Below are 22,323 nucleotides of genomic sequence, written 5' to 3' on the forward strand. Positions count from 1 at the left end.
TGTCTTTTCGCTTGGACCTTCCAGCGTCTTTTGCTATTCATAATGTGTTCCATAGGTCCTTGTTGTGGCGGTACGTGGTGCCTATGGTTCCTGCTGTTGAGCCTCCTGCCCCGGTTTTGGTTGAGGGCGAGTTGGAGTACGTGGTGGAGAAGATTCTGGATTCTCGTATCTCTAGACGGAAACTCCAGTATTTAGTTAAGTGGAAAGGCTATGGTCAGGAGGATAATTCCTGGGTTGTCGCCTCTGATGTTCATGTGGCTGATTTGGTTCATGCCTTTCACGCTGCTCATCCTGATTGCCCTGGGGGTCTTGGTGAGGGTTCGGTGACCCCTCCTCAAGGGGGGGGTACTGTTGTGAACTGTTTCTGGGCTCCCTCTGGTGGTCACTAACGGTATTGTGTTAGGTATGTCTTGTTGCAGGCCTGAGCTCCAGCTGTGTCGTTAAGCAGCGGGTGTTTCCTATTTGAGTCTCCTCTGGACTCAGTCTCTTGCCTGGCATCGTTGTATCCAGACCTATTTGGTCTCCTCCGGATTCCTTTCAGTCTGCCTCATGCAAGAAAAGCTAAGTCTGTTTTGTACAATTTGGATCGTTTGCATTATTCAGTGTTTTTGTCCAGCTTGCTTTACATTTGATTTTTGACTCGCTGGAAGCTCTAGGGGGCTGATATTCTCCCTCCACAACGTCAGTCGGTGTGGGGGTTCTTGAATGTTCAGCATGGATGTTTTGTAGGGTTTTCTGCTAACCGCATAGTCCACTATCTATTTTCTGCTATCTAGACTATTGGGCCTCACTTTGCTGAATCTAGTTCATCTCTGCGTTTGTGTTTTCCTCTTGCCTCGCCGTTATTGTTTGTTGGGGGCTTTCTATATCTTTGGGGTTCAATTTCTCTGGAGGCAAGCGAGGTCTTATTTTTTCCCTCTGGGGGTGGTCGGTTCTCCGGCTGGCTCGAGACGTCTGGAACCAACGTGGGCACGTTCACCGGCTACTTTTGGTTGTTTGTGTCGGGATCGGGTGTGCGGTTAGTCCAGTTTCCACCTCCCTAGAGCAGTATTTATATTTTTGCTATCTTGCCGGAATATCAGAGATCCTCTGCCATTGGGATCATAACAGTAGGTTTGATAACCTGACACATAAGCAGAGACTGGCTATTAACGAGTTAAAATCTTACAAAGATGTCGTATTTAAGCCCGCAGACAAGGGGGGAACATCGTTGTCTGGCCATGCGACAAATATGAAAAAGAGGCATTCCGACAATTGAGGGATGCCTCAACCTACACTAAATTAACTTATAATCCGATGGCCTCTTTCTCCTCTCGGTTACAGACCATTCTTGGGAGGGCTTTGGAGGAAGGGATTATTGACAAGAAAGTACTAGAGGGACTCACGGTCAGATCACCCAGGACACCTACTTTCTATCTTTTATCAAAGGTCCACAAGGACGCCGTCAACCCACCGGGACGTCCGATTGTGTCAGGTATTGACGGCTTATGTGATCCAGTGTGTAAATTTATAGATTACTACTTGAAGCCACTTGTGGAGGTTTTGCCGTCATATATTAGAGACACAACGGACGTCCTTTCACGTATTGACGGCGTCCTTGTCGACCCTGGTGTCTTGCTGGTTACCGCTGTTGTCCAAACATTATACACCTGTATAGACCATGAGCACGGTTTGGCAGCGGTCCGCCTCTTCCTGGGAGCCTCTGACCTGGGCGGCCCCATGTGCGATTTAATCCTCGAGCTGCTGCGCTTTGTCCTCGCCCACAATTTTTTTGTCTTCAAAGACAATTTTTATCTGCAGCGGCGCGGCACAGCCATGGGCGTGGCCTGTGCGCCCTCGTACGCCAATCTCTTTCTGGGAGCATGGGAGAGATCGATTTTTGGCGACAGGGGCGCGCAGTCCGCGGACCACTGTTGTGAATTTGGTTTCTGGGCTCCCCCGGTGGTTTCTGGTGGTACTGCACTTGTGTGCTTCATCTCCTCTGTTCACCTGTTTTCCATCTGGATGTGGGAGTTTTCTATTTAGCCTTGCTCCTCAGTCATTTCTATGCCGGCCAACAATGTTACCAGAAGCCTTTCTGTTGCATGTTCCTGCTCCTAGACAACTATCAGCTAAGTTGGACTTGTTGTCCTAAGTTTGTTTTGCATTTTTGTTCCAGTTCTCTGTGATTGAATATTTCTGAGGCTGGAAGCTCTTGTGAGCTGAAATTGCCACTCTGGTGTCATGAGTTGATATTAGAGTCTTAAAGTAATTTCAGGATGGTATTTTGAAAGGGTTTTCAGCTGACCGTGAAGTTCCCTTTTCTGTCTTCCTACTATCTAGTAAGCGGACCTCAATTTGCTAAACCTATCTTCATACTTCGTATGTCAATTTCCTCTAAAATCACCGCCAATATATGTGGGGGCTACTGTCTGCCTTTTGGGGAAAATTTCTCTAGAGGTAAGCCAGGTCTGTATTTTCCTCTGCTAGGGTCAGTCAGTTCTCCGGCTGGCGCTGGGCGTCATGGGATAAAACGTTGGCACGCTACCCGGCCACTGTTAGTTGTGCGGTAGGTTTAGCTCATGGTCAGCTCGAGTTCCCATCTTCCAAGAGCTAGTACTTTTGTATGCTTTATTATGTTCTCTTGCCATTGAGAACCATGACAGACCATGTGCTGTGCTGGATGCGCTATATCGATGATATTCTGTTCTTGTGGGGGGGAACGGCGCAGCAGCTCGAGGAGTTTATGGGCCGGCTGAATAATAATGAGCTTAATATAAAACTGACATATCAATCTGATTACCAACATATTGATTTTCTAGATGTTACTTTTGAGATCGATTGCACCCGTCGAATTCAGACGGACGTTTTCAGAAAGTCAACATCAGTCAATGCTCTTCTGCATGCCGGCTCAGCTCATAATCATAGCACAATTGGGGCCGTCCCGGTCGGACAATTCTTGAGGATGAGGCGGATATGCTCCACTGATAATAGATTCCTCGCACAGGCGGAGGATTTGGGGAAACGTTTTGAGGCACGTGGGTACAGCCGTAGGACCATTAAGCGGGGGTTCGAAAGAGCAAGAAAGACACCACGGAGGGACCTTTTGTACCCAAAGAATGACAAACGGGGGACACGGAGGTAGACAAAGTCCGGTTTATTACCACATATAACCACGAGTGGCCAAAAGTGCGGCAAATTCTAAACAAGCACTGGCCTGTCCTGCTGACAGAACCTGCATTAGCCTCTGTATTGGGGGAGTTTCCATCAATGACCGCCAGAAGATCTCCCAACCTAGGCAACCTCCTGGTTCGGAGCCATTACGTCCCTCCCGCCTCTAATCCATTCGGTACTAGGGGCCCACTTTTGGGTTCCTTTAAGTGTGGCCACTGTCTGGCATGTACCCATATGATACGGATCTCGTCTTTTAAATCATCCGACGGATCCAAGATATATGACATTAGACAACACTATTACATGTGGCACGTCTAATGTCATATATTACACCACGTGCGGATGCTCTCTGATATATGTGGGACTCACATCCAGAGAGCTTCGCATACGTGTCCGGGAACATGTCAGAGATATAAGTGCTGCACGTACCGCCCTTGATGACTCTGACCTGAAGACACTCCCCCGCCACTTCAAACAATTTCATAATTGTGACACGGGGACTCTTCAGGTCAGAGGGATAGAATGTGTCCATCTTGGGGTCAGAGGTGGTAACTACAAGAAAGTATTGGCACAACGAGAGGCGGCCTGGATTGTCCGCCTCAACACCCTGACCCCAAGTGGACTCAATGAATCCCTCAGCTTCTCCTCTTTCTTGGCCTAAATCCATATAATATAATTCTTTCAGCCTTAGGATTATCCCTTTCCATATACTCTGTTAGATATTATTTTCTGTTAAACCCCTGGCCAGTGACCTTACCCGGGTCCCCATATATGTGGGTCTTAGTTTTGGACTCTTTCCGTTTTTAATTCACTTTATCTTCTTGTTTGTTATCTTTTAGTTTTTATACTGTTCACCTGCTCTGCTTCGGCCTTCAGGGCCCCCATGTGTGTGGATTGCGTTACACGCTGCAACATCTACATGCGCTGTCGTCTCCAATCTAAGCGTTATTTATATGTATATTATAATGATACTTATGTATTTATTTCAGCATGTGTTGCAGCTTGTATAATGTATATATGTATAATATAGTACGTTTATTTGGGATTCCACTTATGGGCATCATGTACTGTGATCTATATCAGCGCATATTCTTTCTGACTACTCACCATGGCTGAATCTGCTATAGCGCGCATGCGCTGCTTGCGGGTTCCCATGCTCATGGTCCGAGCGGCGTCTTTTGTGTCTCGCGCAGGCGCTGTTGGGTTTTTCCCAGCAGCGTCTGGGCGACGCCTGACGCCGTCTCTGACGTGGGACGGGGTGCCGCATTTATGGCTGCCATTGGTTTGGGCGTCCCATGTGACACCGTCACATGGGCCTGAGTCCGCGCTATTTGAAGGGCCCTGATCGGCTCTGGGGCACCTCCCCTTGAAAGAGCTTAATATCTGCGTGAGCGAAACGCACGTCGGGGACTCCCACGGACTGAATCCTGCTCAGTGGACCCTGCCTCCATATATTTTTAGTGGTAAGCATTGCCCTGTTACTGTCATTTGTTACTGAGGGGGGTATATTAGTTACCCACAGCGGTGATCTGGCAAATATATTTGACTGCTTCCCTAGTGCTATCTTATGTATGGGAGACTGAATTTTGGCAGCGTCTTTCACTGGCAGAGACTCACTCTATTTTAACCATCCTTTTTGTAATCGTTCAGTATATATATTTATGCACTATATGCTTGTAAATTAATAAATACTTAAATTTTGCACCATCTTTTTGCTCCGTTGGTACTCCTTTTCTTCAATGGTTTATATAGGAGCTAGTCTGCCTTCTTGGTTGCGGGTCTTTTTAGCGCTATCTAGTGCTTTGATCGCTCCGCTAAAATGATGCCTTGTTTTGTTACAAAATAAAAAAGTGCAGGAATTCTGATTTCTGTAAGTTAAGTGTAATGATGACATCATAGCAGGAAGTCTCCACGCACTTGCTCAGAGACAACTGAAAACTCATGATACAGGATGCTGTTGTGAATTAGACTTTTTGGCTCCCTCTGGTGGTTACTAGTGATATGACTCTGGGATTTTCTTCCCTCAGTTTGCACCCACCTGGGTCGTTAGTCCAGGGGTGTTGCTATATAAACCTCATGGATCCTTAGTCCAGTGCCTGGCATCGTTGTAATCAGATCCTTTTTGTTTGCTCCTATCTGCTGGTCCTGGTTCGTGCAAATTAAGCTAAGTCTTGTTTCTTTGTTTTTTCAGTTATTTGCTTGCTCTCATTTTTGTCCAGCTTGTACTAAATGTGATTCCTGACCTTGCTGGAAGCTCTAGGGGGCTGGTGTTCTCCCCCCGGGCCGTTAGACGGTTCGGGGGTTCTTGAATTTCCAGCGTGGATATTTTTGATAGGGTTTTTGCTGACCATATAAGTTATCTTACTATATTCTGCTATTAGCTAGTGGGCCTCTCTTTGCTAAATACCTAGCTCATTCTTACGTTTGTCTTTTCCTCTTACCTCACCGTTATTATTTGTTGGGGGCTTGTATCCAACTTTTGGGGTCTTTTTCTCTGGAGGCAAGAAAGGTCTTTCTTTTCCCTTCTAGGGTTAGTTAGTTCTCCGGCTGGCGCGAGACGTCTAGAATCAACGTAGGCACGTTCCCCGGCTGCTGTTATTTGTGGTGCTAGGATTAGATATATGGTCAGCCCAGTTACCACTGCCCTATGAGCTGGTTTTTGTGTTTGCAGACTTGGTAACTATTTCTGAGACCCCCCTGCCATTGGGGTAATAACAGTATGCCAGGCCAACATTGAATGTTTTATGCATTGCAGAAGTGGGATTATAAGAAAGGAAATTCTGAGTTTTTTTTTTTTTTTTTTCCTCTCTTCCTCCCCTTTACCTTTGAGTGGCTTGTGCTTGCTGCAGACATGAATGTCCAGACCTTGATTACAAGTGTAGACCAGCTTGCTGCTCGTGTGCAGGGCATACAAGATTTTGTTACCAGTAGTCCTATGTCTGAACCTAAAATACCTATTCCTGAACTGTTCTCTGGAGACAGATTTAGGTTTAGGAATTTCAGGAATAATTGTAAATTGTTTCTTTCTCTGAGACCCCGTTCATCTGGAGATTCAGCTCAGCAAGTTAAAATTGTTATCTCTTTTTTACGGGGCGACCCTCAGGATTGGGCTTTCTCGCTAGCGCCAGGAGATCCGGCATTGGCAAATATTGATGCATTTTTTCTGGCGCTCGGATTGCTTTATGAGGAACCCAATCTTGAAGTTCAGGCAGAAAAAGCCTTGCTGGCTATTTCTCAGGGCCAGGATGAAGCTGAAGTGTATTGCCAAAAATTTCGGAAATGGTCCGTGCTTACTCAGTGGAATGAGTGTGCTCTGGCCGCAAATTTCAGAAATGGCCTTTCTGAAGCCATTAAGAATGTGATGGTGGGTTTCCCCATTCCTACAAGTCTGAATGATTCCATGGCGCTGGCTATTCAAATTGACCGGCGTTTGCGGGAGCGCAAAACCGCTAATCCTCTGGTGGTGTTGTCTGAACAAACACCTGATTTAATGCAATGTGATAGAATTCAGACTAGAAATAAGCGGAAGAATCATAGACGTCAGAATGGGTTGTGTTTTTACTGTGGTGATTCTACACATGTTATATCAGCATGCTCTAAACGCCTAACAAGGGTTGTTAGTCCTGTCGCCATTGGTAATTTGCAACCTAAATTTATTTTGTCTGTGACTTTAATTTGCTCATTGTCTTCTTACCCTGTTATGGCGTTTGTGGATTCAGGTGCTGCCCTGAGTCTTATGGATCTGTCATTTGCCAAGCGCTGTGGTTTTGTTCTTGAACCGTTAGTAAATCCTATTCCTCTTAGAGGTATTGATGCTACGCCATTGGCGGAAAATAAACCGCAGTTTTGGACGCAGGTAACCATGTGCATGACTCCTGAACATCGGGAGGTGATTCGTTTTCTTGTTCTGCATAAAATGCATGATTTGGTCGTTTTGGGTCTGCCATGGTTACAGACCCACAATCCAGTCTTGGATTGGAAGGCAATGTCTGTGTCAAGTTGGGGTTGTCAGGGAATTCATGCTGATTCCCCGCCGGTGTCTATTGCTTCCTCTACTCCTTCGGAAGTTCCTGAGTATTTGTCTGATTATCAGGATGTATTCAGCGAGTCCAGATCCAGTGCTCTGCCTCCTCATAGGGACTGTGACTGCGCCATAGATTTGATTCCAGGTAGTAAATTTCCTAAGGGTAGATTATTTAATCTGTCTGTACCTGAGCATGCCGCAATGCGTTCGTATATCAAGGAGTCCCTGGAGAAGGGGCATATCCGTCCATCCTCTTCCCCTCTTGGTGCGGGATTCTTTTTTGTGGCCAAGAAGGACGGATCTTTGAGACCTTGTATTGACTATCGTCTTCTGAATAAAATCACTGTTAAATTTCAGTATCCTTTGCCTCTGTTGTCGGACTTGTTCGCCCGGATTAAAGGTGCCAAGTGGTTCACCAAGATGGATCTACGCGGTGCGTACAATCTTGTGCGCATTAAGCAAGGAGATGAATGGAAGACTGCATTTAATACGCCCGAAGGTCATTTTGAGTACTTGGTGATGCCTTTTGGGCTCTCTAATGCTCCCTCAGTGTTTCAGTCCTTTATGCATGACATTTTCCGGAAGTATCTGGATAAATTTATGATTGTTTATCTGGATGATATTCTGGTTTTCTCTGAAGATTGGGACTCACATGTGGAGCAGGTCAGGATGGTGTTTCAGGTTTTGCGTGAGAACGCGTTGTTTGTTAAGGGCTCAAAGTGTCTCTTTGGAGTACAGAAGGTTCCCTTTTTGGGGTTTATTTTTTCCCCTTCTGCTGTGGAGATGGACCCAGTCAAGGTCCGAGCTATTCATGATTGGACTCAACCCACGTCAGTTAAGAGTCTTCAGAAGTTCTTGGGTTTTGCTAACTTCTACCGTCGTTTTATCGCTAATTTTTCTAGCGTTGTTAAACCTTTGACGGATATGACCAAGAAAGGTTCTGATGTTGCTAACTGGGCTCCTGCAGCCGTGGAGGCGTTCCAAGAGTTGAAGCGCCGGTTTACTTCAGCGCCTGTTTTGTGCCAGCCTGATGTCTCACTTCCCTTTCAGGTCGAAGTGGATGCTTCGGAGATTGGGGCAGGGGCCGTGTTGTCTCAGAGAGGCCCTGGTTGCTCGGTAATGAGACCATGTGCTTTCTTCTCTAGGAAGTTTTCGCCTGCTGAGCGGAATTATGATGTTGGCAATCGGGAGTTGCTGGCCATAAAGTGGGCATTTGAGGAGTGGCGTCATTCACTCGAAGGTGCTAAGCATCGTGTAGTGGTCTTGACTGATCACAAAAATTTGATGTATCTCGAGTCTGCTAAACGCCTGAATCCTAGACAGGCCCGCTGGTCATTATTTTTCTCCCGTTTTGACTTTGTGGTCTCATATTTACCAGGTTCAAAGAATGTGAAGGCTGATGCTCTTTCAAGGAGCTTTGTGCCTGACTCTCCTGGAGTCGCAGAACCTGTTGGTATTCTTAAAGAGGGAGTTATCTTGTCAGCCATTTCTCCTGATTTGCGACGCGTGTTGCAGAGATTTCAGGCTGGTAGACCTGACTCTTGTCCACCTGACAGACTGTTTGTTCCTGATAAGTGGACCAGCAGAGTCATTTCCGAGGTTCATTCCTCGGTGTTGGCAGGTCATCCGGGAATTTTTGGCACCAGAGATCTGGTGGCTAGGTCCTTTTGGTGGCCTTCCTTGTCACGGGATGTGCGGTCATTTGTGCAGTCCTGTGGGACTTGTGCTCGAGCTAAGCCTTGCTGTTCTCGTGCCAGCGGGTTGCTCTTGCCCTTGCCTGTCCCGAAGAGGCCTTGGACACACATTTCCATGGATTTCATTTCTGATCTCCCGGTGTCTCAGGGCATGTCTTGTCATCTGGGTGGTATGTGATCGCTTTTCTAAAATGGTCCATTTGGTGCCTTTGCCTAAACTGCCTTCCTCTTCCGATCTGGTTCCTGTGTTCTTTCAGAATGTGGTTCGTTTACACGGCATTCCTGAGAATATTGTGTCTGACAGAGGATCCCAGTTTGTTTCCAGGTTCTGGCGATCCTTTTGTGCTAGGATGGGCATTGATTTGTCGTTCTCGTCTGCCTTTCATCCTCAGACTAATGGACAAACGGAGCGAACTAATCAGACTCTGGAGGCTTATTTGAGGTGTTTTGTTTCGGCAGATCAGGATGATTGGGTGACCTTCTTGCCGTTGGCTGAGTTTGCCCTTAATAATCGGGCTAGTTCCGCTACTTTGGTTTCGCCATTTTTCTGCAACTCTGGTTTCCATCCTCGTTTTTCCTCGGGACATGTGGAGCCTTCTGACTGTCCTGGGGTGGATTCTGTGGTGGATAGGTTGCAGCAGATCTGGAATCATGTGGTGGACAACTTGAAGTTGTCACAGGAGAAGGCTCAGCGTTTTGCCAACCGCCGCCGCGGTGTGGGTCCCCGACTTCGTGTTGGGGATTTGGTATGGCTGTCTTCTCGATTTGTTCCTATGAAGGTCTCCTCTCCTAAATTTAAGCCTCGCTTCATCGGTCCTTACAAGATATTGGAAATCCTTAATCCAGTTTCCTTTCGCTTGGATCTTCCGGTGTAGTTTGCCATTCACAACGTGTTCCATAGGTCCTTGTTGCGGCGCTACGTTGTGCCGGTGGTTCCTTCTGTTGAGCCTCCTGCTCCGGTGTTGGTTGAGGGCGAGTTGGAGTACGTGGTGGAGAAGATCTTGGATTCTCGTCTCTCCAGACGGAGGCTTCAGTATCTGGTCAAGTGGAAGGGCTATGGTCAGGAGGATAATTCCTGGGTGGTTGCCTCTGATGTGCATGCGGCCGATTTAGTTCGTACCTTTCACGCTGCTCATCCTGATCTGTTATGGTTCTCAATGGCAAGAGAACATAGCCCAGCAAACATAAGAACTAGCTCTTGGAAGGATGGAAACTAAACTGACCATGAACTAAACCTGTCGCACAACTAACAGTAGCCGGGTAGCGTAGCCTGCGTTTTATCCCTAGACGCCCAGCGCCGGCCGGAGGACTAACTAATCCTGGCAGAGGAAAATATAGTCCTGGCTCACCTCTAGAGAAATTTCCCCGAAAGGCAGACAGAGGCCCCCACAAATATTGGCGGTGATTTTAGATGAAATGACAAACGTAGTATGAAAATAGGTTTAGCAAAATTGAGGTCCGCTTACTAGATAGCAGGAAGACAGAAAGGGCACTTTCATGGTCAGCTGAAAACCCTATCAAAACACCATCCTGAAATTACTTTAAGACTCTAGTATTAACTCATAACATCAGAGTGGCAATTTCAGATCACAAGAGCTTTCCAGACACAGAATCGAAACTACAGCTGTGAACTGGAACTAAATGCAAAAACAAACAAGGACTAAAGTCCAACTTAGCTGGGAGTTGTCTAGCAGCAGGAACATGCACAGAAAGGCTTCTGATTACAATGTTGACCGGCATGGAAGTGACAGAGGAGCAAGGCTAAATAGCGACTCCCACATCCTGATGGAAACAGGTGAACAGAGAGGATGATGCACACCAGTTCAATTCCACCAGTGGCCACCGGGGGAGCCCAAAATCCAATTTCACAACAGTACCCCCCCCTCAAGGAGGGGGCACCGAACCCTCACCAGAACCACCAGGGCGATCAGGATGAGCCCTATGAAAGGCACGGACCAAATCGGAGGCATGAACATCAGAGGCAGTCACCCAAGAATTATCCTCCTGACCGTATCCCTTCCATTTGACCAGATACTGGAGTTTCCGTCTGGAAACACGGGAGTCCAAGATTTTCTCCACAACGTACTCCAACTCGCCCTCAACCAACACCGGAGCAGGAGGCTCAACGGAAGGCACAACCGGTACCTCATACCTGCGCAATAATGACCGATGAAAAACATTATGAATAGAAAAAGATGCAGGGAGGTCCAAACGGAAGGACACAGGGTTAAGAATCTCCAATATCTTGTACGGGCCGATGAACCGAGGCTTAAACTTGGGAGAAGAAACCCTCATAGGGACAAAACGAGAAGACAACCACACCAAGTCCCCAACACAAAGCCGAGGACCAACCCGACGCCGGCGGTTGGCAAAAAGCTGAGTCTTCTCCTGGGACAACTTCAAATTGTCCACTACCTGCCCCCAAATCTGATGCAACCTCTCCACCACAGCATCCACTCCAGGACAATCCGAAGATTCCACCTGACCAGAAGAAAATCGAGGATGAAACCCCGAATTACAGAAAAAGGGAGACACCAAGGTGGCAGAGCTGGCCCGATTATTGAGGGCAAACTCCGCTAAAGGCAAAAAAGCAACCCAATCATCCTGATCTGCAGACACAAAACACCTCAAATATGTCTCCAAGGTCTGATTCGTCCGCTCGGTCTGGCCATTAGTCTGAGGATGGAAAGCAGACGAGAAATACAAATCTATGCCCATCCTAGCACAGAATGCTCGCCAAAATCTAGACACGAATTGGGTACCTCTGTCAGAAACGCTATTCTCCGGAATACCATGCAAACGGACCACATTTTGAAAAAACAGAGGAACCAACTCGGAAGAAGAAGGCAACTTAGGCAGGGGAACCAAATGGACCATCTTAGAGAAACGATCACACACCACCCAGATGACAGACATCTTTTGAGAAACAGGAAGATCCGAAATAAAATCCATCGAGATGTGCGTCCAGGGCCTCTTCGGGATAGGCAAGGGCAACAACAATCCACTAGCCCGAGAACAACAAGGCTTGGCCCGAGCACAAACGTCACAAGACTGCACAAAGCCTCGCACATCTCGAGACAGGGAAGGCCACCAGAAGGACCTTGCCACCAAATCCCTGGTACCAAAGATTCCAGGATGACCTGCCAACGCAGAAGAATGAACCTCAGAAATGACTTTACTGGTCCAATCATCAGGAACAAACAGTCTACCAGGTGGGCAACGATCAGGTCTATCCGCCTGAAACTCCTGCAAGGCCCGCCGCAGGTCTGGAGAAACGGCAGACAATATCACTCCATCCTTAAGGATACCTGTAGGTTCAGAATTACCAGGGGAGTCAGGCTCAAAACTCCTAGAAAGGGCATCCGCCTTAACATTCTTAGAACCCGGCAGGTAGGACACCACAAAATCAAACCGAGAGAAAAACAACGACCAGCGCGCCTGTCTAGGATTCAGGCGTCTGGCGGACTCAAGATAAATTAGATTTTTGTGGTCAGTCAATACCACCACCTGATGTCTAGCCCCCTCAAGCCAATGACGCCACTCCTCAAAAGCCCACTTCATGGCCAAAAGCTCCCGATTCCCAACATCATAATTCCGCTCGGCGGGCGAAAATTTACGCGAGAAAAAAGCACAAGGTCTCATCACGGAGCAATCGGAACTTCTCTGCGACAAAACCGCCCCAGCTCCGATTTCAGAAGCGTCGACCTCAACCTGAAAAGGAAGAGCAACATCAGGCTGACGCAACACAGGGGCGGAAGAAAAGCGGCGCTTAAGCTCCCGAAAGGCCTCCACAGCAGCAGGGGACCAATCAGCAACATCAGCACCCTTCTTAGTCAAATCAGTCAATGGTTTAACAACATCAGAAAAACCAGCAATAAATCGACGATAAAAGTTAGCAAAGCCCAAAAATTTCTGAAGACTCTTAAGAGAAGAGGGTTGCGTCCAATCACAAATAGCCTGAACCTTGACAGGATCCATCTCGATGGAAGAGGGGGAAAAAATATATCCCAAAAAGGAAATCTTCTGAACCCCAAAAACGCACTTAGAACCCTTCACACACAAGGAATTAGACCGCAAAACCTGAAAAACCCTCCTGACCTGCTGGACATGAGAGTCCCAGTCATCCGAAAAAATCAAAATATCATCCAGATACACAATCATAAATTTATCCAAATAATCACGGAAAATGTCATGCATAAAGGACTGAAAGACTGAAGGGGCATTTGAAAGACCAAAAGGCATCACCAAATACTCAAAGTGGCCCTCGGGCGTATTAAATGCGGTTTTCCACTCATCCCCCTGCTTAATTCGCACCAAATTATACGCCCCACGGAGATCTATCTTAGAGAACCACTTGGCCCCCTTTATGCGAGCAAACAAATCAGTCAGCAGTGGCAACGGATATTGATATTTAACCGTGATTTTATTCAAAAGCCGATAATCAATGCACGGCCTCAAAGAGCCATCTTTCTTAGCCACAAAGAAAAAACCGGCTCCTAAGGGAGATGACGAAGGACGAATATGTCCCTTTTCCAAGGACTCCTTTATATATTCTCGCATAGCAGCATGTTCAGGCACAGACAGATTAAATAAACGACCCTTAGGGTATTTACTACCCGGAATCAAATCTATGGCACAATCGCACTCCCGGTGCGGAGGTAATGAACCAAGCTTAGGTTCTTCAAAAACGTCACGATATTCAGTCAAGAATTCAGGAATCTCAGAGGGAATAGATGATGAAATGGAAACCACAGGTACGTCCCCATGCGTCCCCTTACATCCCCAGCTTAACACAGACATAGCTTTCCAGTCAAGGACTGGGTTATGAGATTGCAGCCATGGCAATCCAAGCACCAACACATCATGTAGGTTATACAGCACAAGAAAGCGAATAATCTCCTGGTGATCCGGATTAATCCGCATAGTTACTTGTGTCCAGTATTGTGGTTTATTGCTAGCCAATGGGGTGGAGTCAATCCCCTTCAGGGGTATAGGAGTTTCAAGAGGCTCCAAATCATACCCACAGCGTTTGGCAAAGGACCAATCCATAAGACTCAAAGCGGCGCCAGAGTCGACATAGGCATCCGCGGTAATAGATGATAAAGAACAAATCAGGGTCACAGATAGAATAAACTTAGACTGTAAAATGCCAATTGAAACAGACTTATCAAGCTTCTTAGTACGCTTAGAGCATGCTGATATAACATGAGTTGAATCACCGCAATAGAAGCACAACCCATTTTTTCGTCTAAAATTCTGCCGTTCACTTCTGGACAGAATTCTATCACATTGCATATTCTCTGGCGTCTTCTCAGTAGACACCGCCAAATGGTGCACAGGTTTGCGCTCCCGCAGACGCCTATCGATCTGGATAGCCATTGTCATGGACTCATTCAGACCCGCAGGCACAGGGAACCCCACCATAACATCCTTAATGGCATCAGAGAGACCCTCTCTGAAATTCGCCGCCAGGGCGCACTCATTCCACTGAGTAAGCACAGCCCATTTACGGAATTTCTGGCAGTATATTTCAGCTTCGTCTTGTCCCTGAGATAGGGACATCAAGGCCTTTTCCGCCTGAAGTTCTAACTGAGGTTCCTCATAAAGCAACCCCAAGGCCAGAAAAAACGCATCCACATTGAGCAATGCAGGATCCCCTGGAGCCAATGCAAAAGCCCAATCCTGAGGGTCGCCCCGGAGCAAGGAAATCACAATCCTGACCTGCTGAGCAGGATCTCCAGCAGAGCGAGATTTCAGGGACAAAAACAACTTGCAATTATTTTTGAAATTTTGAAAGCAAGATCTATTCCCCGAGAAAAATTCAGGCAAAGGAATTCTAGGTTCAGATATAGGAACATGAACAACAAAATCTTGTAAATTTTGAACTTTCGTGGTGAGATTATTCAAACCTGCAGCTAAACTCTGAATATCCATTTTAAACAGGTGAACACAGAGCCATTCCAGGATTAGAAGGAGAGAGAGAGAAAGGCTGCAATATAGGCAGACTTGCAAGAGATTCAATTACAAGCACACTCAGAACTGAAGGAAAAAAAAAAAAAAAAAATCTTCAGCAGACTTCTCTTTTCTCTCCTTTCTCTGTCAATTAATTTAACCCTTTTTTGGGCCGGTCAAACTGTTATGGTTCTCAATGGCAAGAGAACATAGCCCAGCAAACATAAGAACTAGCTCTTGGAAGGATGGAAACTAAACTGACCATGAACTAAACCTGTCGCACAACTAACAGTAGCCGGGTAGCGTAGCCTGCGTTTTATCCCTAGACGCCCAGCGCCGGCCGGAGGACTAACTAATCCTGGCAGAGGAAAATATAGTCCTGGCTCACCTCTAGAGAAATTTCCCCGAAAGGCAGACAGAGGCCCCCACAAATATTGGCGGTGATTTTAGATGAAATGACAAACGTAGTATGAAAATAGGTTTAGCAAAATTGAGGTCCGCTTACTAGATAGCAGGAAGACAGAAAGGGCACTTTCATGGTCAGCTGAAAACCCTATCAAAACACCATCCTGAAATTACTTTAAGACTCTAGTATTAACTCATAACATCAGAGTGGCAATTTCAGATCACAAGAGCTTTCCAGACACAGAAACGAAACTACAGCTGTGAACTGGAACTAAATGCAAAAACAAACAAGGACTAAAGTCCAACTTAGCTGGGAGTTGTCTAGCAGCAGGAACATGCACAGAAAGGCTTCTGATTACAATGTTGACCGGCATGGAAGTGACAGAGGAGCAAGGCTAAATAGCGACTCCCACATCCTGATGGAAACAGGTGAACAGAGAGGATGATGCACACCAGTTCAATTCCACCAGTGGCCACCGGGGGAGCCCAAAATCCAATTTCACAACACTGATCGCCCTGGTGGTCGTAGTGAGGGTTCGGTGACCCCTCCTTAAGGGGGGGGGGTACTGTTGTGCATTAGACTTTTTGGCTCCCTCTGGTGGTTACTAGTGATATGACTCTGGGATTTTCTTCCCTCAGTTTGCACCCACCTGGGTCGTTAGTCCAGGGGTGTTGCTATATAAACCTCATGGATCCTTAGTCCAGTGCCTGGCATCGTTGTAATCAGATCCTTTTTGTTTGCTCCTATCTGCTGGTCCTGGTTCGTGCAAATTAAGCTAAGTCTTGTTTCTTTGTTTTTTCAGTTATTTGCTTGCTCTCATTTTTGTCCAGCTTGTACTACAATGTGATTCCTGACCTTGCTGGAAGCTCTAGGGGGCTGGTGTTCTCCCCCCGGGCCGTTAGACGGTTCGGGGGTTCTTGAATTTCCAGCGTGGATATTTTTGATAGGGTTTTTGCTGACCATATAAGTTATCTTACTATATTCTGCTATTAGCTAGTGGGCCTCTCTTTGCTAAATACCTAGCTCATTCTTACGTTTGTCTTTTCCTCTTACCTCACCGTTATTATTTGTTGGGGGCTTGTATCCAACTTTTGGGGTCTTTTTCTCTGGAGGCAAGAAAGGTCTTTCTTTTCCCTTCTAGGGTTAGTTAGTTCTCCGGCTGGCGCGAGACGTCTAGAATCAACGTAGGCACGTTCCCCGGCTGCTGTTATTTGTGGTGCTAGGATTAGATATATGGTCAGCCCAGTTACCACTGCCCTATGAGCTGGTTTTTGTGTTTGCAGACTTGGTAACTATTTCTGAGACCCCCTGCCATTGGGGTCATAACAGGATGCATAGGGGAAAACTGGTTAAAATGCAGGACAAAAGTCACATAATGGCCAGAAACACTGTTATTCTTCATATATGTACACATGTCAGCCTGTTCTACAAAGTTATTTGAAGTAATAGGTACATTTTAATAAAACATTTTTTTCTGGACTATAAGATGCACTTTTTAGCAAAAACATTTTTTGCCATAATCTTATAGTCTGTAAGCAGCTACTTATGATTGAGGAATATGTTGATACAGTATCCTACTCGATCACTGAGGGAATTATGTAGCGGCACAGTTCTCACTCCTCCTGCCCAACAATCATATGTGATTAGTGCATGGCAAATGAGAAAGCTATCTGGACCTGCACAATTACTGTTAAAATTAGTGGTATTGACTCCTTCACTTCCATACACCTCTAGAGAAGTTCTAATTAGAAGGAAATATGTTCTTCTTGATACATAAGCCTGGAAGATTTAGCAGAATTACTGATTTTGATTACTTATAGCTCCCAAAAATATTTTCCTTGGAAATATACATGTAACGTGTAAAGTAAATTTAGCCCCAATATGTTGTTTCTGAAGAAGTCTTGGTCTTGACCATTAGGGAGAGATGCCTTTTCCAGTAGGGCTCCTGTGAAAAATACGTACAACCTTGTGTTCAACAGAAGAATGAGACAGATGTCCTAGGGGGTTACCTCAAATCCACGAATGGCTTCGGCAGCTAGTAGATTTTTCCCATGGAGCACCAGGGAACCTACGAGTTCTCGAGCAGCATGTAGGGACTGTCGTTCTTGTTCAGCATCTTGGTCACACTCTTGCATCATGTCTGCTAGAAAGCGTTGATACAGGTCCAATTGCTCAAGTGGTCTCTGCAGAATTCCCCGTGACTCTTCCTCTTCCTTCTGGTCCCTCTTTTTACCCTGAATGAAAAAGGTTTCCAAACATGTTTATTTTTTTCAGAGCATATAAAAGGAACTGCAAAATCAGTGGGCAATTGTTGAATTTGTAAAACACGCTAAAAAGGTTGATCATAAGATAAGGATGCCTTTACACGCTGCAATAATACATATGAGTTATTGATTTCTTGCTTATGTAACTGTACATTATTGAACATATATTAAATCCACACACATGACTGACACTACTTTTTTATTTGCCTTTATGCGTACATTAAAGATTTTTGTACATGCATGCCTTATGCCCATGTACAGACCGCTCATACACCCTAAAAAGTATATGTGCATAAAAAAGGTGTTCTTATTCATTTTCGCGATGATGGAATTTGTATTATTTAGGTCCATAACGATTTTTTCCAAATGCAGCATGCTCTAATGTGCCATTTTAATGCAAACCTGTCAATAAGAAAGTGTAGAAAATAGGATTTTGATCATACCTATGCCATATTATATTTATCCCAAGTAGTCATCTGGGCAGGACCTTTCCTGTGAATAGTAATGTATTCGGGAATCTAGTCACGCCCACTGTGGTGTGACTGACATGCCAATTCTGACAGCACTGGAATGGCGGCTGAAACCCAGTGCATGCTCTTTGTATTCCACCTTCCACTTCCCCCACATGCTCTATGGATTTCTGTTTTCTGGAAAATGTACTACCCTCAGCTCCATCTGGGCACTACACATGCACAAGAAGCTGAGAGGCAGATTGGAAGATTTATGCATTCACATCATTACAGCTTGTAAAGTAACTTGGCACACACGTGATCAGATGCTATTGTGATTTAATAAAGAGAGTACATACACAAACGTTTCGGTCATAGACCTTCTTCAATGTACCTCTCTCAGAGATAATGTCTGGTAGAATAATTTTTAAGGAGAATTGACCCCTTGTAGTATCTGGTACTGGTGATTTATGGGCTATACCGTTAGTCAGGCACTAGGGGGTTCCTGTCCCGGACGCGGTGTCCACCGCTTGTCCTCGGTGTCAAGCGGTGGACACCGCGTCCGGGACAGGAACCCCCTAGTGCCTGACTAACGGTATAGCCCATAAATCACCAGTACCAGATACTACAAGGGGTCAATTCTCCTTAAAAATTATTCTACCAGACATTATCTCTGAGAGAGGTACATTGAAGAAGGTCTATGACCGAAACGTTTGTGTATGTACTCTCTTTATTAAATCACAATAGCATCTGATCACGTGTGTGCCAAGTTACTTTACAAGATTATATGGTTTGGGCACCTACTTGCGCACCACCCACAATAGTAGTGCCTACGGTTACTTCTCATCATTACAGCTTGGACTGGCTGACTAGTCACAGGAAAGGCTTCAGTGGGAGAAAAGAATTATAATACAACACCCGTGATTAAAACTTAAAATGTTCTTCACTTTCACAAGAAGATGATTACAGTGCAGTGTAATCGTTTTTCAAAATGACTCTATTAGCGATCTTTAATGATAACCCGCAACACGGACAGCCTGAAATTTGTGCTGCGGGCTGCACTAAATTAGGAAGCATCCTGCTTTTAGATGAAGCCTTCAGTGTGTGACCGAGAGATGTAAGATCCTATAATTCTGCCTAGTTTCATTTCTTTGGTTTTGCTTTAGCTTTTTTGTACTTTATAGATACATTGGCGTGGCTCCTCTTTCCCCTTTTTGGGTCCTGATCTTTTGAGGCCGGCAGGCACGTACAGAAGTTTTACAATAAAGGGAATCTGTCACCTAATTTTGGCCCTATAAACTGCAGCCACAGCCATGTAACCTGAAAGATAAGAAAAACGGGTTATATTATACTCACCCAGGGGCGGTCCCGCTTCGGTCCAATGGGCGTCGCAGGTCTGGGTCTGGCGCCTCCCATCTTCATACGATGACGTCCTCTTCTTTGCTTCCTGCGCAGGCGTATTTTGTCTCCCCTGGTGAGGGCAGAGCAAAGTACTGCAGTGCGCAGGCGCCGGGAAAGGTCAGAGAGGCCCAGCACACTGCAGTACTTTGCTCTGCAGGGCAGATAAAGTACGTCTGCGCAGGAAGCAAAGAAGAGGACGACATCGTATGAAAATGGGAGGCTCCGGACCCAGACCTGCGACGCCCATTGGATCGGACCGCAGCGGGACCGCCCCTGGGTGAGTATAATATAACCTGTTTTTCTTATCTTTCGGGTTACATCGGGGGCTTATCTACAACATTATAGAATGCTATAGATAAGCCCCTGATGGCGGTGGCCACAGTTTATAGGCCCAAAATTAGGTGACAGATTCCCTTTAAAGATAGAACCATCCCAATTGGGTACACTTTGTCAGGATGGGATTTATTTCTTGTTGTTGTTGTTTTTTTTTTTTAAATTAAAAAAAATTAATCAAGGGGTAGAAATTGCATAAGATAATGAAAAACATTACTTACATAATAAATCCACCACCATTCCAACAGTGCATAACTAATATGGCCTATGATTGGTTGCAGTCAGCTTTGTTTATTCAACTACTGCAAACATGCCCCCGACAACCCACATGACTGCTGGTTTCAGTAGCTCACAGAGGACAGTAATTGTCTGCATTGGCCTTGTGAGTAGACAGTGATGTAAATGCTGTGGGACAGACTAGAGGGCATACCCGATCAATGAGGAGTTAGAAGAGTGCAGATGTATAAGGTTGGTAATATATAAAACTATTGGGAACACTTTAGGGCCAAACTTGTATAGTTGTGTCTGTGTGCTAGTTGGTGTAAAAGAAGATCCATTGCAGTAAGCAGAAACTCCACTGAGCCAACTACTTTTGAATAAAAATGGAAATAAGAACATAGAATCCTATCAGAGTTGATTATTTTTCTAGTACTAGCAGATAGGAAACATTTATTTGATTGAAGGGGCTTCAGTGAAAGCCTATATAAAGTTTTCTAAACAATTTTTCCATGGATTTAATCACCATTCCAGTAAAATAGTGTTACAATGTTAAATACCAGCCTAAAATGCTTGATTCAGAGTAATTCTGCGTTGTGAGCAGAAAGGTCAGGAAACCTTTCAACACTAACATCCATTCATTTTACAAGATGTAGTGAAAGGAAGGATAAAATGCTTAATTCTGACCCTAAGTTCCCTCATCCACTCACCTTTAAACTCCCACTGGGAGATGGAAGGAACAGCTCTACCTTCTGTTTGTTTTTCACATATAGAGAGTATAAACGTAACTGATCTGCCTAAAAGATAAATGAATATGTGAGACATGAAGTAGATCAAATACGAGTCATCTCACTACTGGTGAATAGATGTATGAAGAATAGACAATGATAGCATGAACATATCCTACACAGACATGATTTGTGTGACTCAGAGCAGCTGCAGGGGAGAAGTAAGACAGGGGTCAAGAGGGCTTGGACTCACATGCTGCAGGAAGCAGTAAGAGACAGTCAGGGGATGAGACACACAATTCTGGAGATCTCTCAGGAAATGAGTGTGGAAATTAAGAAGCTGCTCCAAGCTCCCTCTCAGTGCAAGGCCTGCCGGACATGACCCTCTAACTTCCAGAGACCGTCGCAGAGACTGAATGTAACTTCTCTCTGAGCACAGGAGATCTAATAGTAAACGCTGAGGTGACCTATAGTGAACAATGGAAAGGAAAGTTTAAAAAACGGCAAATATACATATAATAGAATATGGCGTAAAATTGCAAATAGCAGTACCAATGGTTCATGGTCAAATATTAGCATAACATGGTGCATCTCGGCAATATATAACAGAGAACAGGAAATGCAAGGTACCCTACTTAGCCACATCCCTGGATCAGATAATCAGCTAAGGCCCCTTTCACACATCAGGGTTTTGCCATCAGGCTAAATCCGGCGTCATGCCGGAGCAACGGATCCAGCATAAATTGTGGAAAACTGCTGCGAAGGATCCGTTTTATTCACCGGAACCGTCTAGCAGAGCTGGCTAAATCCGTCCCATCCGTTTTGCATTTGTCCGCTTTTTTATCCGTGTTACGACAGATCCGGTTTTTAAAAACACCCATGGGAGGCTCCCAAACATGATTGGTTACTGAAAACCTGTATATATAGTGTTCCTAGAGCCCATCTTTGACATTATACTTTTGAGGCAAATCGTTTGAAAGCGATTGTTCTGGAGAAGGAGTGAGAGAGACACCAGTGCATCATGCGTCTGCGCCAACGGCGTTTTTGGATTCACCCAATAACAGCACAGAGAATGACGCTTGGAGTTTTATCTACCTTATATATGGAGTTACGAGGAAACCCAGAGAAGTTTTTCAGATACATGCGGATGAAAGCGGAGAACTTCAACTTGTTGGTGGAGCGGATTGGACACCTCATCGCAAGAAGTGATACATATTGTCGATTCTCCATTTCACCGGTGGAGCGTCTGATGGTGACTCTTCGGTAAGCCATTTTTATTGTATCTCCTACTGGTAAAGCACGCTTATAACTGTAATGTTGTTGCTGGTATTATTTTATAATTATTTTTATAGTATCTCCTACTGGTAAAGCACACTTATAATGTAATGTTATTGCTGGTATTTTGTACTAATTTTTGTCTTGCTTTTTTTCACAGATTCCTTGCAACTGGAGAATCCCTTTCGTCGCTACATTTTCAGTTCAGACTTGGGATTTCTACAATATCGAGAATTGTGAAGCACACCTGCCGTGCATTGTGGGACTCTTTACATGGCGAGTTTATACCACATCCCACAACGGAGAGTTGGCTGGAGATTGCCGAAAAATTCCAACAAATTTTTCAGTTTCCCAATTGCTTGGGTGCAGTGGACGAGAAACATATCCGCGTTGTGAAACCTGCTGCATCCGGATAGGAATTTTTTAAC

General features: G+C 45.3%; 1 protein-coding gene across 2 annotated transcripts in view; it reads right to left on the reverse strand.

Moving 5' to 3' along the window:
• The window catches only part of ARHGEF40 (Rho guanine nucleotide exchange factor 40), a 194,624-nt gene that overhangs the window by 52,056 nt on the left and 120,245 nt on the right, over positions 1 to 22,323 (reverse strand). For both annotated transcript variants that reach the window (XM_077297661.1, XM_077297652.1), the window contains exons 14-16: positions 20,874 to 21,087; positions 20,603 to 20,689; positions 17,239 to 17,463 (exon numbers count right to left, since the gene is read on the reverse strand). In XM_077297661.1, coding sequence (XP_077153776.1) covers positions 17,239 to 17,463; positions 20,603 to 20,689; positions 20,874 to 21,087 — 526 coding nt within the window. The remainder of the gene's footprint in view (positions 1 to 17,238; positions 17,464 to 20,602; positions 20,690 to 20,873; positions 21,088 to 22,323) is intronic.

Source organism: Ranitomeya variabilis, chromosome 1 (assembly GCF_051348905.1).
Source record: "Ranitomeya variabilis isolate aRanVar5 chromosome 1, aRanVar5.hap1, whole genome shotgun sequence".
In the NCBI taxonomy this organism is placed as follows: domain Eukaryota; kingdom Metazoa; phylum Chordata; class Amphibia; order Anura; family Dendrobatidae; genus Ranitomeya; species Ranitomeya variabilis.